The sequence below is a fragment of the Schistocerca gregaria genome, chromosome 1 (assembly GCF_023897955.1).
Source record: "Schistocerca gregaria isolate iqSchGreg1 chromosome 1, iqSchGreg1.2, whole genome shotgun sequence".
NCBI classification, from domain to species: Eukaryota; Metazoa; Arthropoda; class Insecta; order Orthoptera; family Acrididae; genus Schistocerca; species Schistocerca gregaria.
In genome coordinates, this window is record NC_064920.1 from 221,228,460 (window position 1) to 221,244,313 (window position 15,854).

General features: G+C 36.9%; 1 protein-coding gene across 4 annotated transcripts in view; it reads right to left on the reverse strand.

The window, feature by feature from the left end:
* LOC126337850 (uncharacterized) overlaps positions 1-15,854 on the reverse strand; it is a 152,543-nt gene that overhangs the window by 56,969 nt on the left and 79,720 nt on the right. For all 4 annotated transcript variants that reach the window (XM_050001503.1, XM_050001505.1, XM_050001506.1 and 1 more), the window contains exons 8-9: positions 13,637-13,718; positions 12,235-12,341 (exon numbers count right to left, since the gene is read on the reverse strand). In XM_050001503.1, the coding sequence (XP_049857460.1) occupies positions 12,235-12,341; positions 13,637-13,718 (189 nt within the window). The remainder of the gene's footprint in view (positions 1-12,234; positions 12,342-13,636; positions 13,719-15,854) is intronic.

Sequence of the window (15,854 nt, forward strand, 5' to 3'; positions counted from 1 at the left end):
TACGACTTCCTAAAATCCTGCCCCGAAATGAGATCCATCCTTCATGAAATCCTCCCCACTCCACCAAGAGTGTCTTTCCGCCGTCCACCTAACCTTCGTAACCTCTTGGTTCATCCCTATGAAATCCCCAAACCACCTTCCCTACCCTCTGGCTCCTTCCCTTGCAACCGCCCCCGGTGTAAAACCTGTCCTATGCATCCTCCCACCACCACCTACTCCAGTCCTGTAACCCGGAAGGTGTACACGATCAAAGGGAGAGCCACGTGTGAAAGCACCCACGTGATTTACCAACTGACCTGCCTGCACTGTGACGCTTTCTATGTGGGAATGACCAGCAACAAACTGTCCATTCGCATGAATGGACACAGGCAGACAGTGTTTGTTGGTAATGAGGATCACCCTGTGGCTAAACATGCCTTGGTGCACGGCCAGCACATCCTGGCACAGTGTTACACCGTCCGGGTTATCTGGATACTTCCCACCAACAACAACCTATCCGAACTCCGGAGATGGGAACTCGCCCTTCTTCAGTATATCCTCTCTTCTCGATATCCGCCAGGCCTCAACCTCCGCTAATTTCAAGTTGCCGCCGCTCATACCTCACCTGTCTTTCAACGACTTCTTTGCCTCTGTACTTCCGCCTCGACTGACATCTCTGCCCTTACTCTTTGCCTAAATATGTTTGCTTGTGTCTGTGTATGTGCGGATGGATATGTGTGCGTGTGTGTGTGTGTGAGTGTACACCTGTCCTTTTTTTCCCCCTAAGGGAAGTCTTTCCACTCCCGGGATTGGAATGACTCCTTACCCTCTCCCTTAAAACCCACATCCTTTCGTCTTTCCCTCTCCTTCCTGAAGAAGCAACCATCGGTTGTGAAAGCTAGTAATTCTGTGTGTGTGTTTGTGTGTTTTGCTCATTGTGCCTGTCTGCCGGTGCTTTCCCGCTTGGTAAGTCTTGGAACCTTTGTTCTTAATATATTTTTCCCATGTGGAAGTTTCTTTCTATTTTAATTATAATATTTTGTCACTATTTTATTTTACAATTTGCATTTTATTTTTATATAGGTATATCTGCTGAGTGTGTATTATTTACTCATTCATTCAGTTGAATGGAATTAACTGTGACACAATGGGATCTCTCTCTGAATTGCAGTGGCTATGGGTTATTGGTGTACAGTTAGAACAGGTACATGAAATAGTGAAAGCGTAATGCAATTACAATTAGAAACAGTGGTCAGTGTTGGGACAGCATACATATTTCATGGCATGACCCCTGTAAAAATTAATACTAAAGTAAAAGTTCTCAATCATGAGAACTGGCAATCATTTAAGTGGATTGTCACAATTTGACACATTTGATGTCAGAACTAAATTACTATCTCAGAGACATCCTGTTGTGGAATCACCAATCAATACCAGCAGTACAAATTGAATAGTACTCACATTGTCTTTGAACTGAATGGCAATTCTTGTTTAGTATACTAAAATTTTATGAGTATACCAAAAATCTTTCAACTACAATAAACTGGCAAAGAGACAAAATATGTTTTCTTCTAATATGAATACCTTGCTCTTGAAAATGCTGTGGTACATTGCAATAGGTACCTGATATCTCCATTAGCATCATTTGCCTCCCTCATTCCCCATCAATAATTCTAGGTCCTGGAAAACAAAGCCAACTTTCTGCTACAAGTTTGAATCTCATATTTCACACAGTCTCTACTTATAATATTTTCTTCTGTCTTTTTACCATCTAAGATATCTCCAACAGCTTCCTTCACATGTTGTCTTCCTCTTTTTCTATCTATATGTCACCTCTTCTTAACTTTTTTGAGTTTTCTTAATTTTTCACCTACATTTATTTATTTTCTATTGTTTATTGTTTAGTTTCCCTATTTCCTTATCCTCTCATTCTTCTACTAATTTTCTACCTTTCTCTGTCCTTCATTTCTATGTCAATTTCTTTCCAACTTTTTGTTCATTTCTTTGACACACTGATTACTATAATCCACTATTATCAAGTTGTTATAGTAACCCTGTCTATTATTTCCAATTCTTATGTGCACTTTTTGTACCTCTTTGAACTGCTTAAGACATGGGGATGTGCTGAAAAGTAGTTCCTCTGACTCTTTTATGTAAAAACTCTTAAACCTTTTTAAATAAAGCAAACATTATTATCATTCTACATCTTTATTCCTCATGTCTAAATATTTGCAGTTATTCATCATTAAACAGTTGTGAATTTTAGCGTGTAACATGGCAGTAACTATGTCAGTGCATGAGAAACAGCATGCTGTAACTGAGTTTCTAATCCACAGGGATCGCCCACACAAGCAGCATTTTCTCCTTCAGCATAACAGTACCATACCACACACAAGTGTTGTGACATCTGCAACCATTCAACACCTCGGGTTCACTGTCATCGATCATTCTTCTCACAACCCCAACTTGCCTTCATGCCATTTTCATTTGTTTCCAAAACTTAAGGAATATCTTTGACAACTTCACTTTGTTAGTGATGAAGTGGTGCAAGCTGAGGTGAGGTTGCAGCTCTGTCAACAAAGTCAAACATTCTACAGTGATGGTATCAACAAACTGATTTCTTGTTGGGAGAAATGTGTTTGTTACTAGGGTGAGTTCACCCACACATGGAGCACCCTCTCCTACAGCATGAAAATGTCAGACTATACACAAGCGTCACAACATCTGCAACTGCACAATACCTCTGGTTCACTGCCATCAATCATTCTCCTCACAGTCTCAACATCCTACCAGTTTCATCTATTTCCAATGCTTAAAGAATACATTTGACAACTTCACTTTGATAGTGATGAAGTAGTGCAAGCAGTGTTCAGGTTGTGGCTCTGACAACAAGATTAAACATTCAACACTAATGGTATCAACAAACTGGTTTTTGTTGGGAGAAACATGTTCATCCGTAGGGTGACTATGTTGGGAAATAAATATGTAGATACGAAGAATAAAGTTGTAGAATGTGAATAATGTTCGTTCTATCTAGAAAGCTTTAAGTGTTTTGACATTAAAAATTCAGAGGCATTACTTTCAGTACACCCTCTGTTGTAACTGCGACCAGGACGGTCGCGGGGTAGCACTGAAGGAAGGCGCGGCGGAACCCACGGAGAGGCCCGCGAACAACAACACAATGGAAAAGGATGGACATGGGGACAGAACGAATACAACTAGACCGAACAACAAAACAAACTCGTACATGAACCAGGAAGAAAGCAGTCTAGTGCAAGCGAGGTGTAAACCGACGTAAGCGAGATTAGACTGACTGGATGAGTGGCCGGCGATTAAGTACACTCTCGGGGGTGCCGCTATTGGCTGCTGGGACCACATGTTCCATTGTGGTGCCCCCACATTAAAAGTGGGCCAGGAGTCGTGCGCCGCCACAGCTTACAGTGCAGAGACGTCTGGTGCGGATTCAAATTCCGCAGCGCGCGATAACAGACCCTCATGCTGAACTTTTAGCAACAAATAAGGAAAAATAATTTTGTGTATTGCAGTTTGCAGTTTAGAAAACATAATCCAGCACTAAATTAATTCTGCACACTGGTTTAGTAAGCAGCTGTCATAAAAAGTCATAGGTTATTGTTTACACAATATTATTTTCAGTCATACTTACAGGTAACAAAATATTGAGAGCATATTCAAGATTCATTCACAGACAACTCTGGGAATTCAAAAGCCAGAGAAAGAACAAACTTTAACTTGCAAACAACATTATGTTAAGCGTGCATATTGTGTCATGCAAACTGCGATTACTGTTGGTATCATGCACCAGAGACCAAAAATGGATGAGGTCTTGTGCTGTGATTTCAATAATCTCTGAGTGCCTCAACACTAGTGAAGCTTAAGTAAAAGCATGTTACCATACTGCGAAGACTAATGAAGAGAGGGATGTACTATCAGTATGAAAGCATTAACATGCAGTCTTATAAGAAAACAGATTGCAAGCATTTCAGTTTAATATATACAATTAAATTCTCGAAACACTTGTGCTACAGGTTTCTTAGGAAATTTATGACAGGAACAGCAACAGGACTAAATTGAAAATATGAAACCTTTAATGAAGCAGGTGTTCTTCATACTTATTCCAAGAGTCTGATGAATAAAAACAGGCAGATTCCCATAGAATATATGCTAATTTCATCAGTAATCACTACAAATATGTAGGACATAACAGTCAGTAATTCTCCTGTTTGGCTACCTTATGAAATGAACATAATATTTGTATTAACCTTTCTGTATACAAAGGCAGTGTTTGATGCCACAGACATTAACCTTTCTGTATACAAAGGCAGTGTTTGATGCCATAGACAGGGAAAAGGTGTGGGGAAACTCCGAAGAAAATTGGGATACAGGATGACAAGCTACATAGGGTCAAGAATTTGTATGAAGATAACTTCAATACAATTAAAATACCCATAGGAATGGCTGAAATCTTTTGCATGAAATATGGATTAAGCAAAGATGGAGTTCTGTCTCCTCTCCTTTTCATTACTGAAACGAATGAGATCCAGGTAAAAGTACACCAATCCATCAGAGGTGGAAAAGCAAAATCCATGTTTTTCTGCTGATGGCATACGTTTGTGGTGCAATTATAAGGAAGACCTTCAAGATCAAATAAACACCTGGGCAGAAGCTGCTAAAGTATATGGTCTCTTCTCCAGCCAGGAGAAAAGTGAGGTAATGGTCCTGAAAAGATAAGAGCAACCAATCAGACATGCCAAAATGGAGAGGAAACAGCTACAGACAATCCATCATTGCATATATCTGGGTAATGTTGTCTCTAATACTGGTTCCATAAACAAAGAAATTGCTCACAGAATTCCAGCAGATAGTAACTTCTATGAAATAGTTAAACACATAATACAGAACAAGAAAGTACCAAATTCTACTTATTACATGCCAATTACGACATATGATTTTAAACATGGACCATAAGAAGAATTTAGACAGCTGAGGTGAGGTTTGTTTGTACCTTGGTCAGATGGACATAGAGAGAGAATTCAAACTGAGGAAAAACAAAAACAGGCTCAAGTCGTAAGACAAAATAAACTTGCCACAGCACATAGATGCTAAAAGGCTACCAAGATTATTGTACAATATGAAATTCAGAGATACAAAATCAAGAGGAAGATCAAAACTCAGTAAAAAGATATGGAGAAATCTGACATTGAGCAGAAAGGGCATGTCTGGCACACTATTGACATGGGAGAGAAGTTTAAGGACAATAATTGATGGAGAAGCCTCATTTGCTACCCTGTTGAATAAGATGGAAGGCAAGAAGGAAGATTGGGTTTAATGTCCCATCAACATTGAGGTCATCATAGTTGGATCACAAGCTCAGTTTGTGTCAAGGATGGGAAAGAAAATCAGCAGTGACCTTTCAAAGGGACCATCCCAGAATTTGCCTGGGAAAATTTAGGGAAATCATAAAAAACCTAAATCTGGATGGCTGTACATGGGTCTGAACCACATCTTCCTGAATGCGAGTCCAGTGTGCTAACCACTGCACCACCTCACCCAGTGAATAAGATGGAACAAAGATGGGATGATAATGATTATGATGATGATGATGATGATGATGATGATGATGACTGGACTACAATCTTTGAAATTTTGTGAGGCAAGGTTGTAAGCTATCCCAAATGTTATTCAATCTCTACACTGAGCAAGCTATGAAGGAAACCAATGAGAATTTTGGAAAGGGAATTGAAGTTCTGGGAGAAGAAATAAAAACACTGAGGTTTGCCAATGACATTGTAATTCTGTCAGAGATTGGACTGGACTTTGAAGAATGGGCAATACCTTAGAAAGAGATTATAAAATGAACATCAACAAAAGTAAAACAGGGGTAATGGTAGTACAATTAAATTAAACTACATTGATTAGATTAGATTATATTAGATTAGATTAATACTTGTTCCATAGATCATGAATACGACACCTCGTAATGATGTGGAACGTGTCAGGTTAATGAAAGATGTATGTACAAGATATTACATTACACAAAATATTGCATGACACTAATGCTTAAGTTAGTTTTTTTCCCTCCCTTAATTTATATCTAAAAATTCAGCCAATGAGTAGAAGAAGTTGTCATCTAGAAATTCTTTTAATTTATTTTTAAATGTTGGTTGACTATCTGTCAGGCTTTTGATGCTGTTTGGTAGGTGACCAAAGACTTTTGTGGCAGCATAATTTACCCCCTTCTGTGCCAAAGTCAGATTTAACCTTGCATAGTGAAGATCATCCTTTCTCTTGGTGTTACAGATATGCACACTGCTATTACTTTTGAACTGGGCTGGATTATTAACAACAAATTTCATAAGTGATTATATATACTGTGAGGTTACTGTGAGGATCCCTAGATCCTTAAATAGATGTCTGCAAGATGACTGTGGGTGGGCCCCAGCAATTATTCTGATTACACGTTTTTGAGCAATGAATACTTTTCTACTCAAGGATGAATTACCCCAGAATATGATACCATACAAAAGCAGTGAATGAAAGTAGGCATAGTAAGCTAATTTACTGAGATTCTTATCACCAAATTTTGCAATAACCCTAATAGCATACGTAGCCGAACTCAGACGTTTCAGCAGTCTATCAATGTGTTGCTTCCAGTTTAACCTCTCATCAATGGACACACCTAAAAATTTTGAAAATTCTACCTTAGCTACAGACTTATGTTCAAAGTCTATATTTATTACTGGAGTTGTGCCATTTACTGTACGGAACTGTATATACTGTGTTTTATCAAAATTTAAAGAGAGTCCGTTTGCTGAGAACCACTTAATAATTTTGTGAAAAACATCATTTACAATTACATCACTTAGTTCTTGGTTTTTGGATGTTATTACTATACTTGTATCATCAGCAAAAAGAACTAACTTTGCATCTTCATCAATATGGAATGGTAAGTCATTAATGTATATCAAGAACAGTAAAGGACCTAAGACCGAACCCTGTGGGACCCCGTGCTTGATAGCCCCCCAGTTTGAGGAATCAGCTGTTGTATTAACATTACATGAACCACTTATTTCAACTTTCTGCATTCTTCCAGTTAAGTATGAATTAAACCATTTGTGCACTGCCCCCCTCCAACCATAATGATTTAGCTTATCTAAAAGAATTCCATGATTTACACAGCCAAAGGCCTTTGAGAGATCACAAAAAATACCAATGGGTGATGTCCGGTTATTCAGAGCATTTAATATTTGATCAGTGAAAGCGTATATAGCATTTTCTGTTGAAAAGCCTTTCTGAAAACCAAACTGACATTTTGTTAGTACTTTATTTTTACATATATGGGAGGCTACTCTTGAATACATTACTTTCTCAAAAATTTTTGATAGAGCTGTCAGAAGAGAGATTGGGCGATAGTTGTTGACATCTGACGTATCCCCCTTTTTATGCAATGGTTTTACAATGGCATATTTCAGTCTATCGGGGAAAACACCCTGCTCCAAAGAGGTATTACATACGTGGCTGAGAATCCTACTTGAGAAAATTAGATTTTGGAATAAGGCACTAAAAGTAGTAGATGAGTTTTGCTATATGTGGAGCAAAATAACAAATGACAGCTGACATAGAAAGGACATAAAAATCAGCCTGGTAAGAAAAATATTTCTGGAAAAGAGGAGAATATATAGTTCAGACAAAAACAGAATGTAAGCTTTTAAAATGTGGTGCTACAGAAGAATGCTGAAGATTAGATGAATGACTGAATAACAGATGAGGACATTCTTAATTGAACTGAGGAAAAATGAAATTTATGGCACAACTTGACTGAAAGAAGGGATTGGTTGATAGGACACATACTGGGGCATGAAGGAACTGTCAACATGATAATGGAAGGAAGTGTGGGGTGTAAAAATTGTAGAGGAGACCAGGGTGTTAAGCAGATTCAATTGCATGCAAACTGAGGTAGTTATGAAGAGAAGAAGAGACTTTCACATGGTACAATGACATGGAAAGTTGCATCAAGCTAGTCTTAGGACAGAAGGCAACAACCTCAACAACAATAAGTTTAAAAGGTTATGCTGTATAGTATGTCTTCCCTCTATCACAACATATTTGTTTATAAAATTGTTTTTTTCTTATTACTAAAGCCAGCAGTTTTTATCACCATCATCAGGAACAAATCTTTGCTAACCAACTGCCAGATCAGTTTATTTCTTTTCTTATAATGGGATGAAATTATATGAAAAGAAATACTATTATTATGTAAGTTTATCTATCCAAGTTTATTCATGAGTTTAGGCTGTTATGGGAAGATGTTACTAAATACTGAGTACCCATACTAAACACTATTCATTTCACCCAGTTTGAAAGCAGTCATAGAAACTGTACTGTAATGTAAAAGAATGTTTGTTTCACATGTATGCTGATTTTATGTTACACGTTTTTTGTCCTACATGATTTTATGACAATGTTGTACAAAAGTACAAACTCATCATCAATATCTCGTCACCCACTCATTTACAGCAGTTCAACAATTGTTTTCTTCATCATGAATTTTGTGTACAATACCCAACAATTAACTTATCAGATCAATATTTCCATCCATTACATGTGAATGTAAATGAATGTTATCAGAATTTAATTTTCATTGCCCAAAATTTTAATTAAAGGTTGCCAGTTGTAACATAGCCTTGTAAATGATGCCACTATTGCAGACAGCTATACCTCTGTCTTTAGTCAAAATGATCTGAAACTCAGTCCACACTAGGGAGAACATACAATATCAAGTGCTCAAAATGACTTATAAATCAACAAGTAATGGAAATAATTACTTTTCAAACAGTCCTCATGCATCAAAATTCTTTGAAAATACACTATCAGTATTATCAGACTTTACATCCTAAAAAACTTTGGATGTAAATGAACTTCCTAATCATTTCAGTTTCCTTGAATATGCCAAACCACACAACAAAAGTAAATCAAATGTGTAAACCATATTATTCATGGCTTTGAGTCATACATGTAATGACACAGTTATAATAGAGTGCCTCTCAAAAAGTCTAGTTCTCATTTATCCACTCAACTTATAGTTTCTATGATGATGCATGCATAAAAGCTTTAATATAAATATGATTCTAGCATATATCACATTAATTGTGGAATGACACCACATCACTGCAGCAATATTGTGAAAATTCCTACACATTAAAAACATGTGCAGTATCAGGATTTGAATCTGGACTCTTGTCCCTTGTGGAAATGTTCTACCCAACTGAAATACCCAGCACAATACATGAAGAGTCATAAAAACTTCAAATATGATATGTGTTACTAGTACAGTAAAAACAGTGAAGGTAGTTCATTAGTGGTATGTAAACTTGCAATTTCATAAGGGCAGTGCCTACAGAGCACTTGGGTGTGAGTTAGGACATTTACATCTAGAGTACTTCATACACTACTGTCAGTCAGTGAACTGATGGCGGAGATGGCCATCGAAAGCTCAAGGATTTTATTCGAATTGACATGGCTGGGAAACTGAGAACGTTTTATTCACTATTGTCACTTCCTTGCTTTCCTGTTCCTGTCATGAATGTTGTGCAGGATCAACAGTTTTTGAGCTCAAATTTGTTTAATTTTACCTTCATGGTCTTCTCCCAAGGTATATATTGCCTGACAAAAAAAGTAAGGTAACAGATAGAAACTCTTTCAGAAAACCACTGGAGGATAGTCATATTTCAGATATTTAGCAACTCTGCTTATATTTAACAACCCTGCTCATTGTAAAGATCTGTTCAAAACACTGGGAATTTTAACTGCTCCATGTGAACACATTTACCAGTCAGTTGTACACATCAAAAGTAACATTGGCAATTACTGCACAAACAGCTCTGTCCATGACCATGCAACAAGAGATAGACTCAACTTACATTTACCAAGAAAAAATAAACATAAAACTCAAAACAGCATTTTCTACCAAGGAATAAAACTGTACAATAAATTACCAAAAGAGATTAAAGAAATTTCAAAAATACACTTATTTAAGAAGGCAGCTAAAAAGTACCTGTTATGCAATACATTTTATAAATTGAAGGATTACTTAGATAAAGCAGAGTAGGGGTTTGATAAAAAAATGTTATACAAACAAATAATAATAATAATGATGATTATAAAACATCCAATATTCCACATAACACCTCCACTTTATTATTTTTCTTCTTTTTTCCTTTCTAGAGACACTCTCCCCTCAAGCTATGCATAGCACAATACTAACACCTCTTCCTCTTTCTGAGCTCAACATCTCACTCATGAAGGGATGCTGACTCAGTTTTTCAGGATAGCAAATGGGAACTTGCAGTACAGAAAATGGCCCAAGGATCACCTGTGTGTGTGTGTGTGTGTGTGTGTGTGTGTGTGTGTGTGTATGTAGTGAGTGAAGTGTTATGAAACAATGTGTGTATAGTGTGTGCAGTGACTGATAATGAAATATGAGTGAATAGTGTGGCATTACATTATTTAATGAGTTATTTGTAAATAAATTATTGTATACCAGGAGTAAAATCTAATGATTGTCTCTAACTAGAAATCTGTAAATATATGTGTATACGAATTAGCTTATTGTAAATTGATCTAAGCTTGTAAATACTTTGACATGTCCTATATCCTTGTAAAAAGAGATCTACGGATGAATAAAACTACTACTACTACTACTACTACTACTACTACTACTACTACTTCAGCTCTTGGTTTGTCCTATCTGCTTATGAAGGATAAACCAAGACACTACTGCCAGTCACAACCACATGTACTTAGTCCTTTATATCTTTCTTTATTTTTCCAGACTATGGGAGAAGGCAATGGAAAGCATGCTCAATGTTTTGCTTCCAAGAAAGTCCATTCTGAATTAGCCTGCAGTGCAGACAAACCAAACATTGGGCCAGCTACTCCAAGATGCAGAAGACTAGGAGAAAATGATACAAAGCTTCATAGGTTGGCAGTATGAGCCCACTTAATATGGTGTTGCACCCAATTTGGTCTTGAGGCATATACTGATTTGAATGGAAAGTGTGTCTTAAAACTGTTGTATCCTCTCCCAAGGCAAGTTGCCCATCAACTGTCTACTGTTGTACCTAGTCCTTGATATCATACATCCTGGCACCGGGACAGAATCGATGAACAAGCTGGTCTCACGCATGTTATATTGTGCACAGATCTGGAGATCTTGCTGGCCACAAGAGTACTTCAATATCACACAGAAAATTCCCAGACACATGTGCAGTGTATTGAAAAATGGTGCCACAATGCTGTCACATGGGTGGTAACACGTGAGGATGCTAGATTTCCTTGACATACCATTGTGCTTGAAGAATTCCCTCAATCACTACAAGCCATGACTTGAAACCATATCCAATGGACCTTTGTGAAAGGCAAAGGTTCTGAGTTCAAGTCTTGGTCCAGCACACAGTTTTAATCTCACGGGAAGTTTCATATCAGTGCACACTCTGCTGCAGAGTGAAAATCTCATTCTGGAAACATCCCCCAGGTTGTGGCTAAGCAATGTCTCCGAATTATCTTGTCTTCCATGAGTGCTAGTTCTGCAAGGCTCGCAGGACAGCTTCTGTGAAGTTTGGAAGGTATGAGATAAGGTACTGGCAGAAGTAAAGCTGAAAGTATGGAGCGCGAGTCATGCTTGGGTAGCTCAGATGGTAGAGCACTTACCCATGAAAGTCAAAGGTCCTGAGTTCAAATCTTGGTCCGGCATACAGTTTTAATCTGCCAGGAAGTTTCATTATTGTTCTGTTTAAAGCTACAGATGTATTTAACAACCAATACCCAGCCTACCTCTGCAGTATACATTGCATTGGGAATTTTAAATTTCTTTGCTGCATTTCTGTACTGGAAACCCATACAAAATGTTTCGAGACATAAATCAAATAGGATGAGATATTGCATCACCATTTCCATTTCTGTGGATGAGTTTTGTGATGACACACATTCAGTTATTTAAGCATACACAATATTTTCAAAAATACACAGCATAGATCCAAAATGCATGCACAAGAATAACAACCCATTCATACACATTTGTTCAAGAACATATGAGGGAAGAAATACACATGCCTCATAACCACAAGCAGAAAAGTTAAGAGCTATGTGAAAGAGCTGTTTAGAGAATACTAATAATAATATACATAAATGAATAAACAAAATTTAATAGAGAAATTGAGAAATTGAAAGAAACATTACCTGCGTGATTTGAGGATATAGTCTGCAATTTTCCAACCTGTTTCTATGGCAGTATTTATAATAGAATGATCACATAAATTTGCAACTTGTTGAGAGAAAAGTAAGACCTGAAAAGAAAATAAAGCAGCTTGGAGAGAGAAATGTAAGACCTGAGAAGAAAATAACTGCATGTAAAATATAATCATTCAAAGTACCTATGAGTGTTACTATACGTAACTGAGTGTTAACATAAATAATTAAGAGGAAGAAACAGCTACATAAAATGTCTCATGTGCATTTTTAATAATAAATAATTTTTCATGAGCTCTCTCACACAGGAATGGGGGAAAATACAACAGGAATAATTCAATGTGATAAATGATTCCAGAAATTGGATAACTACATCTACATCTACTCTGTAATGATTATCTCATCAAAATACATACACCAGAAGATATAGTGAAGTGATAGCAGAAGGCAGAAAACACAACTGTAGCTCTAGTTTTTGAACCAATGGGGCACCAAAGTTCTCATAAAAAGACGAACAATTAACTATGGACGAGAAGTGAGTAGTCACGGAATAAGTTAAAGGAAAAACAGAGAGATAGAATCCTCTGGACTGTCTGTCTGGGGTCAACCCAAAAGAAAATGTGTGGCATTTCTGTTGCTGTGGTTGAAGAATTGGGGCAGCAAATCCTACAGTCTTGTCAAGATTTAGGAGATGATCCACAGTTGTTTGAAGATTTTGTAACTCACTGTATGGATGAGTGAAGTACTGCATCCAAATGTAAGGACAACATATTGAATACCTCCTTTAAGAGGTACAAGTACACAACAAACTGTAACATGGAACATGTTAAAGCACTATTGTATTTCCTTTTAAAGTAGGCAATGGGTGAAATCTGACAAACCATCTTGGCATTTACCTTAAATGATTGGGGGATCTAAATCTGAATGGCCGAGTGGGATTTTAATCAGTGTCCTCCTGAATATGAGTCAAATTTCTTACTACTGGTTTAGTCCCCCTTAAACATCCCAACATCCACCACCACCATCTTACTACTGTGCAACTTTATTCAGTACCTACTTTGGTACTCTGACTCATGAAGGGAAAAAAAGAGTGAGATCACCTACGAATTCAACGGACATTTATTGGCAATCTGAAAAAAATTAGCATCATTTTCAAGAGCTTATTTCAGAAGCAGAAGATATTCCCTTCAACAGCTCATTGGCACTTGTATTCAAGCCCAAGGAAATGTAATATCCTTATGACATGGAATCAACAGTAGCTTGTACAGTCAACTCAATGGTCTACTTGGCATAATTTTGTAACCATTGTAAAGGGTCACATAACCTCTCAATATCTCACTTTTTTTCAAATAAAATAACACTTTTTCAGTTGAGGTAGTTTGGTTTAAATCACCTCCTTTCCCTTCGTGTTTGTCACCGGATGCAGGAGGCTTCTGGTACCAGCCATCGGGAGCTGTTTTGTGGTGTATGGTGACCTAAAAATAATACAAAATGGGTGTTTTACATTGCTATAATAAAAGCTGTTATAATTATATGCCGAGGTAAATTAATTCAAAAGAGATATAACCAAATTTATTATCAAGTGGTACTAAAGTAAAGAGTACAAAATGCCAATGATTATTTATGTTTGTGTCATAACACAGTGTGTCCTTTGAAGCAAAACCTACTACACGTCCAAGTATAAGTATGTCTTAGTGCTATTCAACAGATTTGAGGAAATACACCTCAAGGCATAAGAAGAGAATATTCCAGCTATATGCAGATTGTTCTTTCTGAAGTACGTATGCATCTGAATAAATACCTTCAAATAGAAATACACACACTCAGAAGGGTCAGTCTCATCTGTTCTTCCCAAACTGGCTTTTGCTAATCCACATTCAAGAGGCACAGTGAATTTCCTTGAAATAACAACAAAAGTTCACATGTATGCCACATTACACCATTATCTAAACTATGTATTAATAAATGTCTCTTCACTAAGTTGTAATATCCTTATCAAAATTTGTTGTGCCAAATAGTACTGATTCCATTCTTGCAACTCTATCTCTCTGCCTCCATAGGTGAGTGATCAGCATGTCTGACTGCAATGCTAAGGAGCTAGGTTCAAATCATGGTTCTACCATGGAGTTTTCTTTCTTGAGAGAACTGGAATGTGGTATGCTCAGCCTTGTCATTATATTATAACAGTGGAGTTGCTTCATGGAAGAGAACCGAGTGAGATGGCACAATGGCTAGCACACTGGTTTCTTACTGCTTGCTGTTGTGCAATCAATACTTTCTTTGTAAGTGGTGAGTTACCTCCATAAGAGATTATTGAGTATAAATACGCAAAATTTGTCGAGAGATTAACTCATTTGTTTTCTAGATTAGCAATTATACAACGAACAAAAGTAGCTGAATTTAATTGTTTGAGAGGCTTTTTCCATTTCAATAATAATAAAGGATTTTTGATTTTTTTAAATTCATTTTGGACCACAATGTTTATTTGTACCTGGTTACAAATGCTAGCTACAAATAAACATTGTGGTCCAAGACTGGAATTATAATAAAGTAAACATTTTCCTGCAGCACTGGAAACTATTTTATGATTATTTCACAAATTGTAAAAGCTTTTTCTATTCTCTGCATGACATCAGGAGAGACCATCACTCCACTAACTTATTAGTGAACTTTTGAAACTTAATAAAAAACTTTTTAATCAGATAATGATGTTAGATTTTAGGGTGTCAACATTGAGGTCTTTACAGCAACACAGCAAAAATTAATCCAGTTCATACATTAAACCTTGATCAAATGAATAAGATTCAGCATTAATCTCATTTAACCCTATACATACATGGCAAGACAGCTGAATCAGCTATCAACAACTATTGCGCTTTGACTGCTGATATTAACAGTATACCTTACACAAACATTATTTATTATTTAAGATGGAGGAAAATAAGAGGATCAAACTTCCTACATTTCTTCAAAAAACTATTCCACAGACAAAAAACATTGAAATAGTTAAGTATCCATACGGCAAAAAAATTAAACAATATAATTATCTGTGAGTAAGGCTCTTGAATACAGAATGCTGCGCAACACAATGGCGCACAACACTAGGAAACAGCAAGTAGGGTATTCACGTGGTGTGGCTTCAAAACATAGAGTTGACATAACTTCTTTATAAACAGTATTGTAAACATACAGAACACATTATTTAGCAGCTGATAATTCACAGCCACCTGACATTACTATTTGATGGTGCGGACAGTTTGACTCTGAAGACAAACTGTAGATGACTGTGGTGTTGTGTTAGGCTATCAGATGTTTGCTGAGCATACATATTGTAGACCACTAACCATGAGGTTAGGTAATTTCTCTGTGGATGAAAGTTTCAATACTTAATAGGTTTGAAAGCCACTGTTATTCAATGCTAAAGAAAAAAATTGACAGGGAAATAGCATAGGTATACACTTCCATTGTGTGCTTATTTATGGATGTAATCAACATGGAAATCGGTTTGATCATCATAGGACTGACTGGGCAGGTACCTATTAAAGGTGGTATACATTTGGCTTCCTCAGATCTTTGAAAAAAATTACCCACCCAGATATATAGGGACTTAT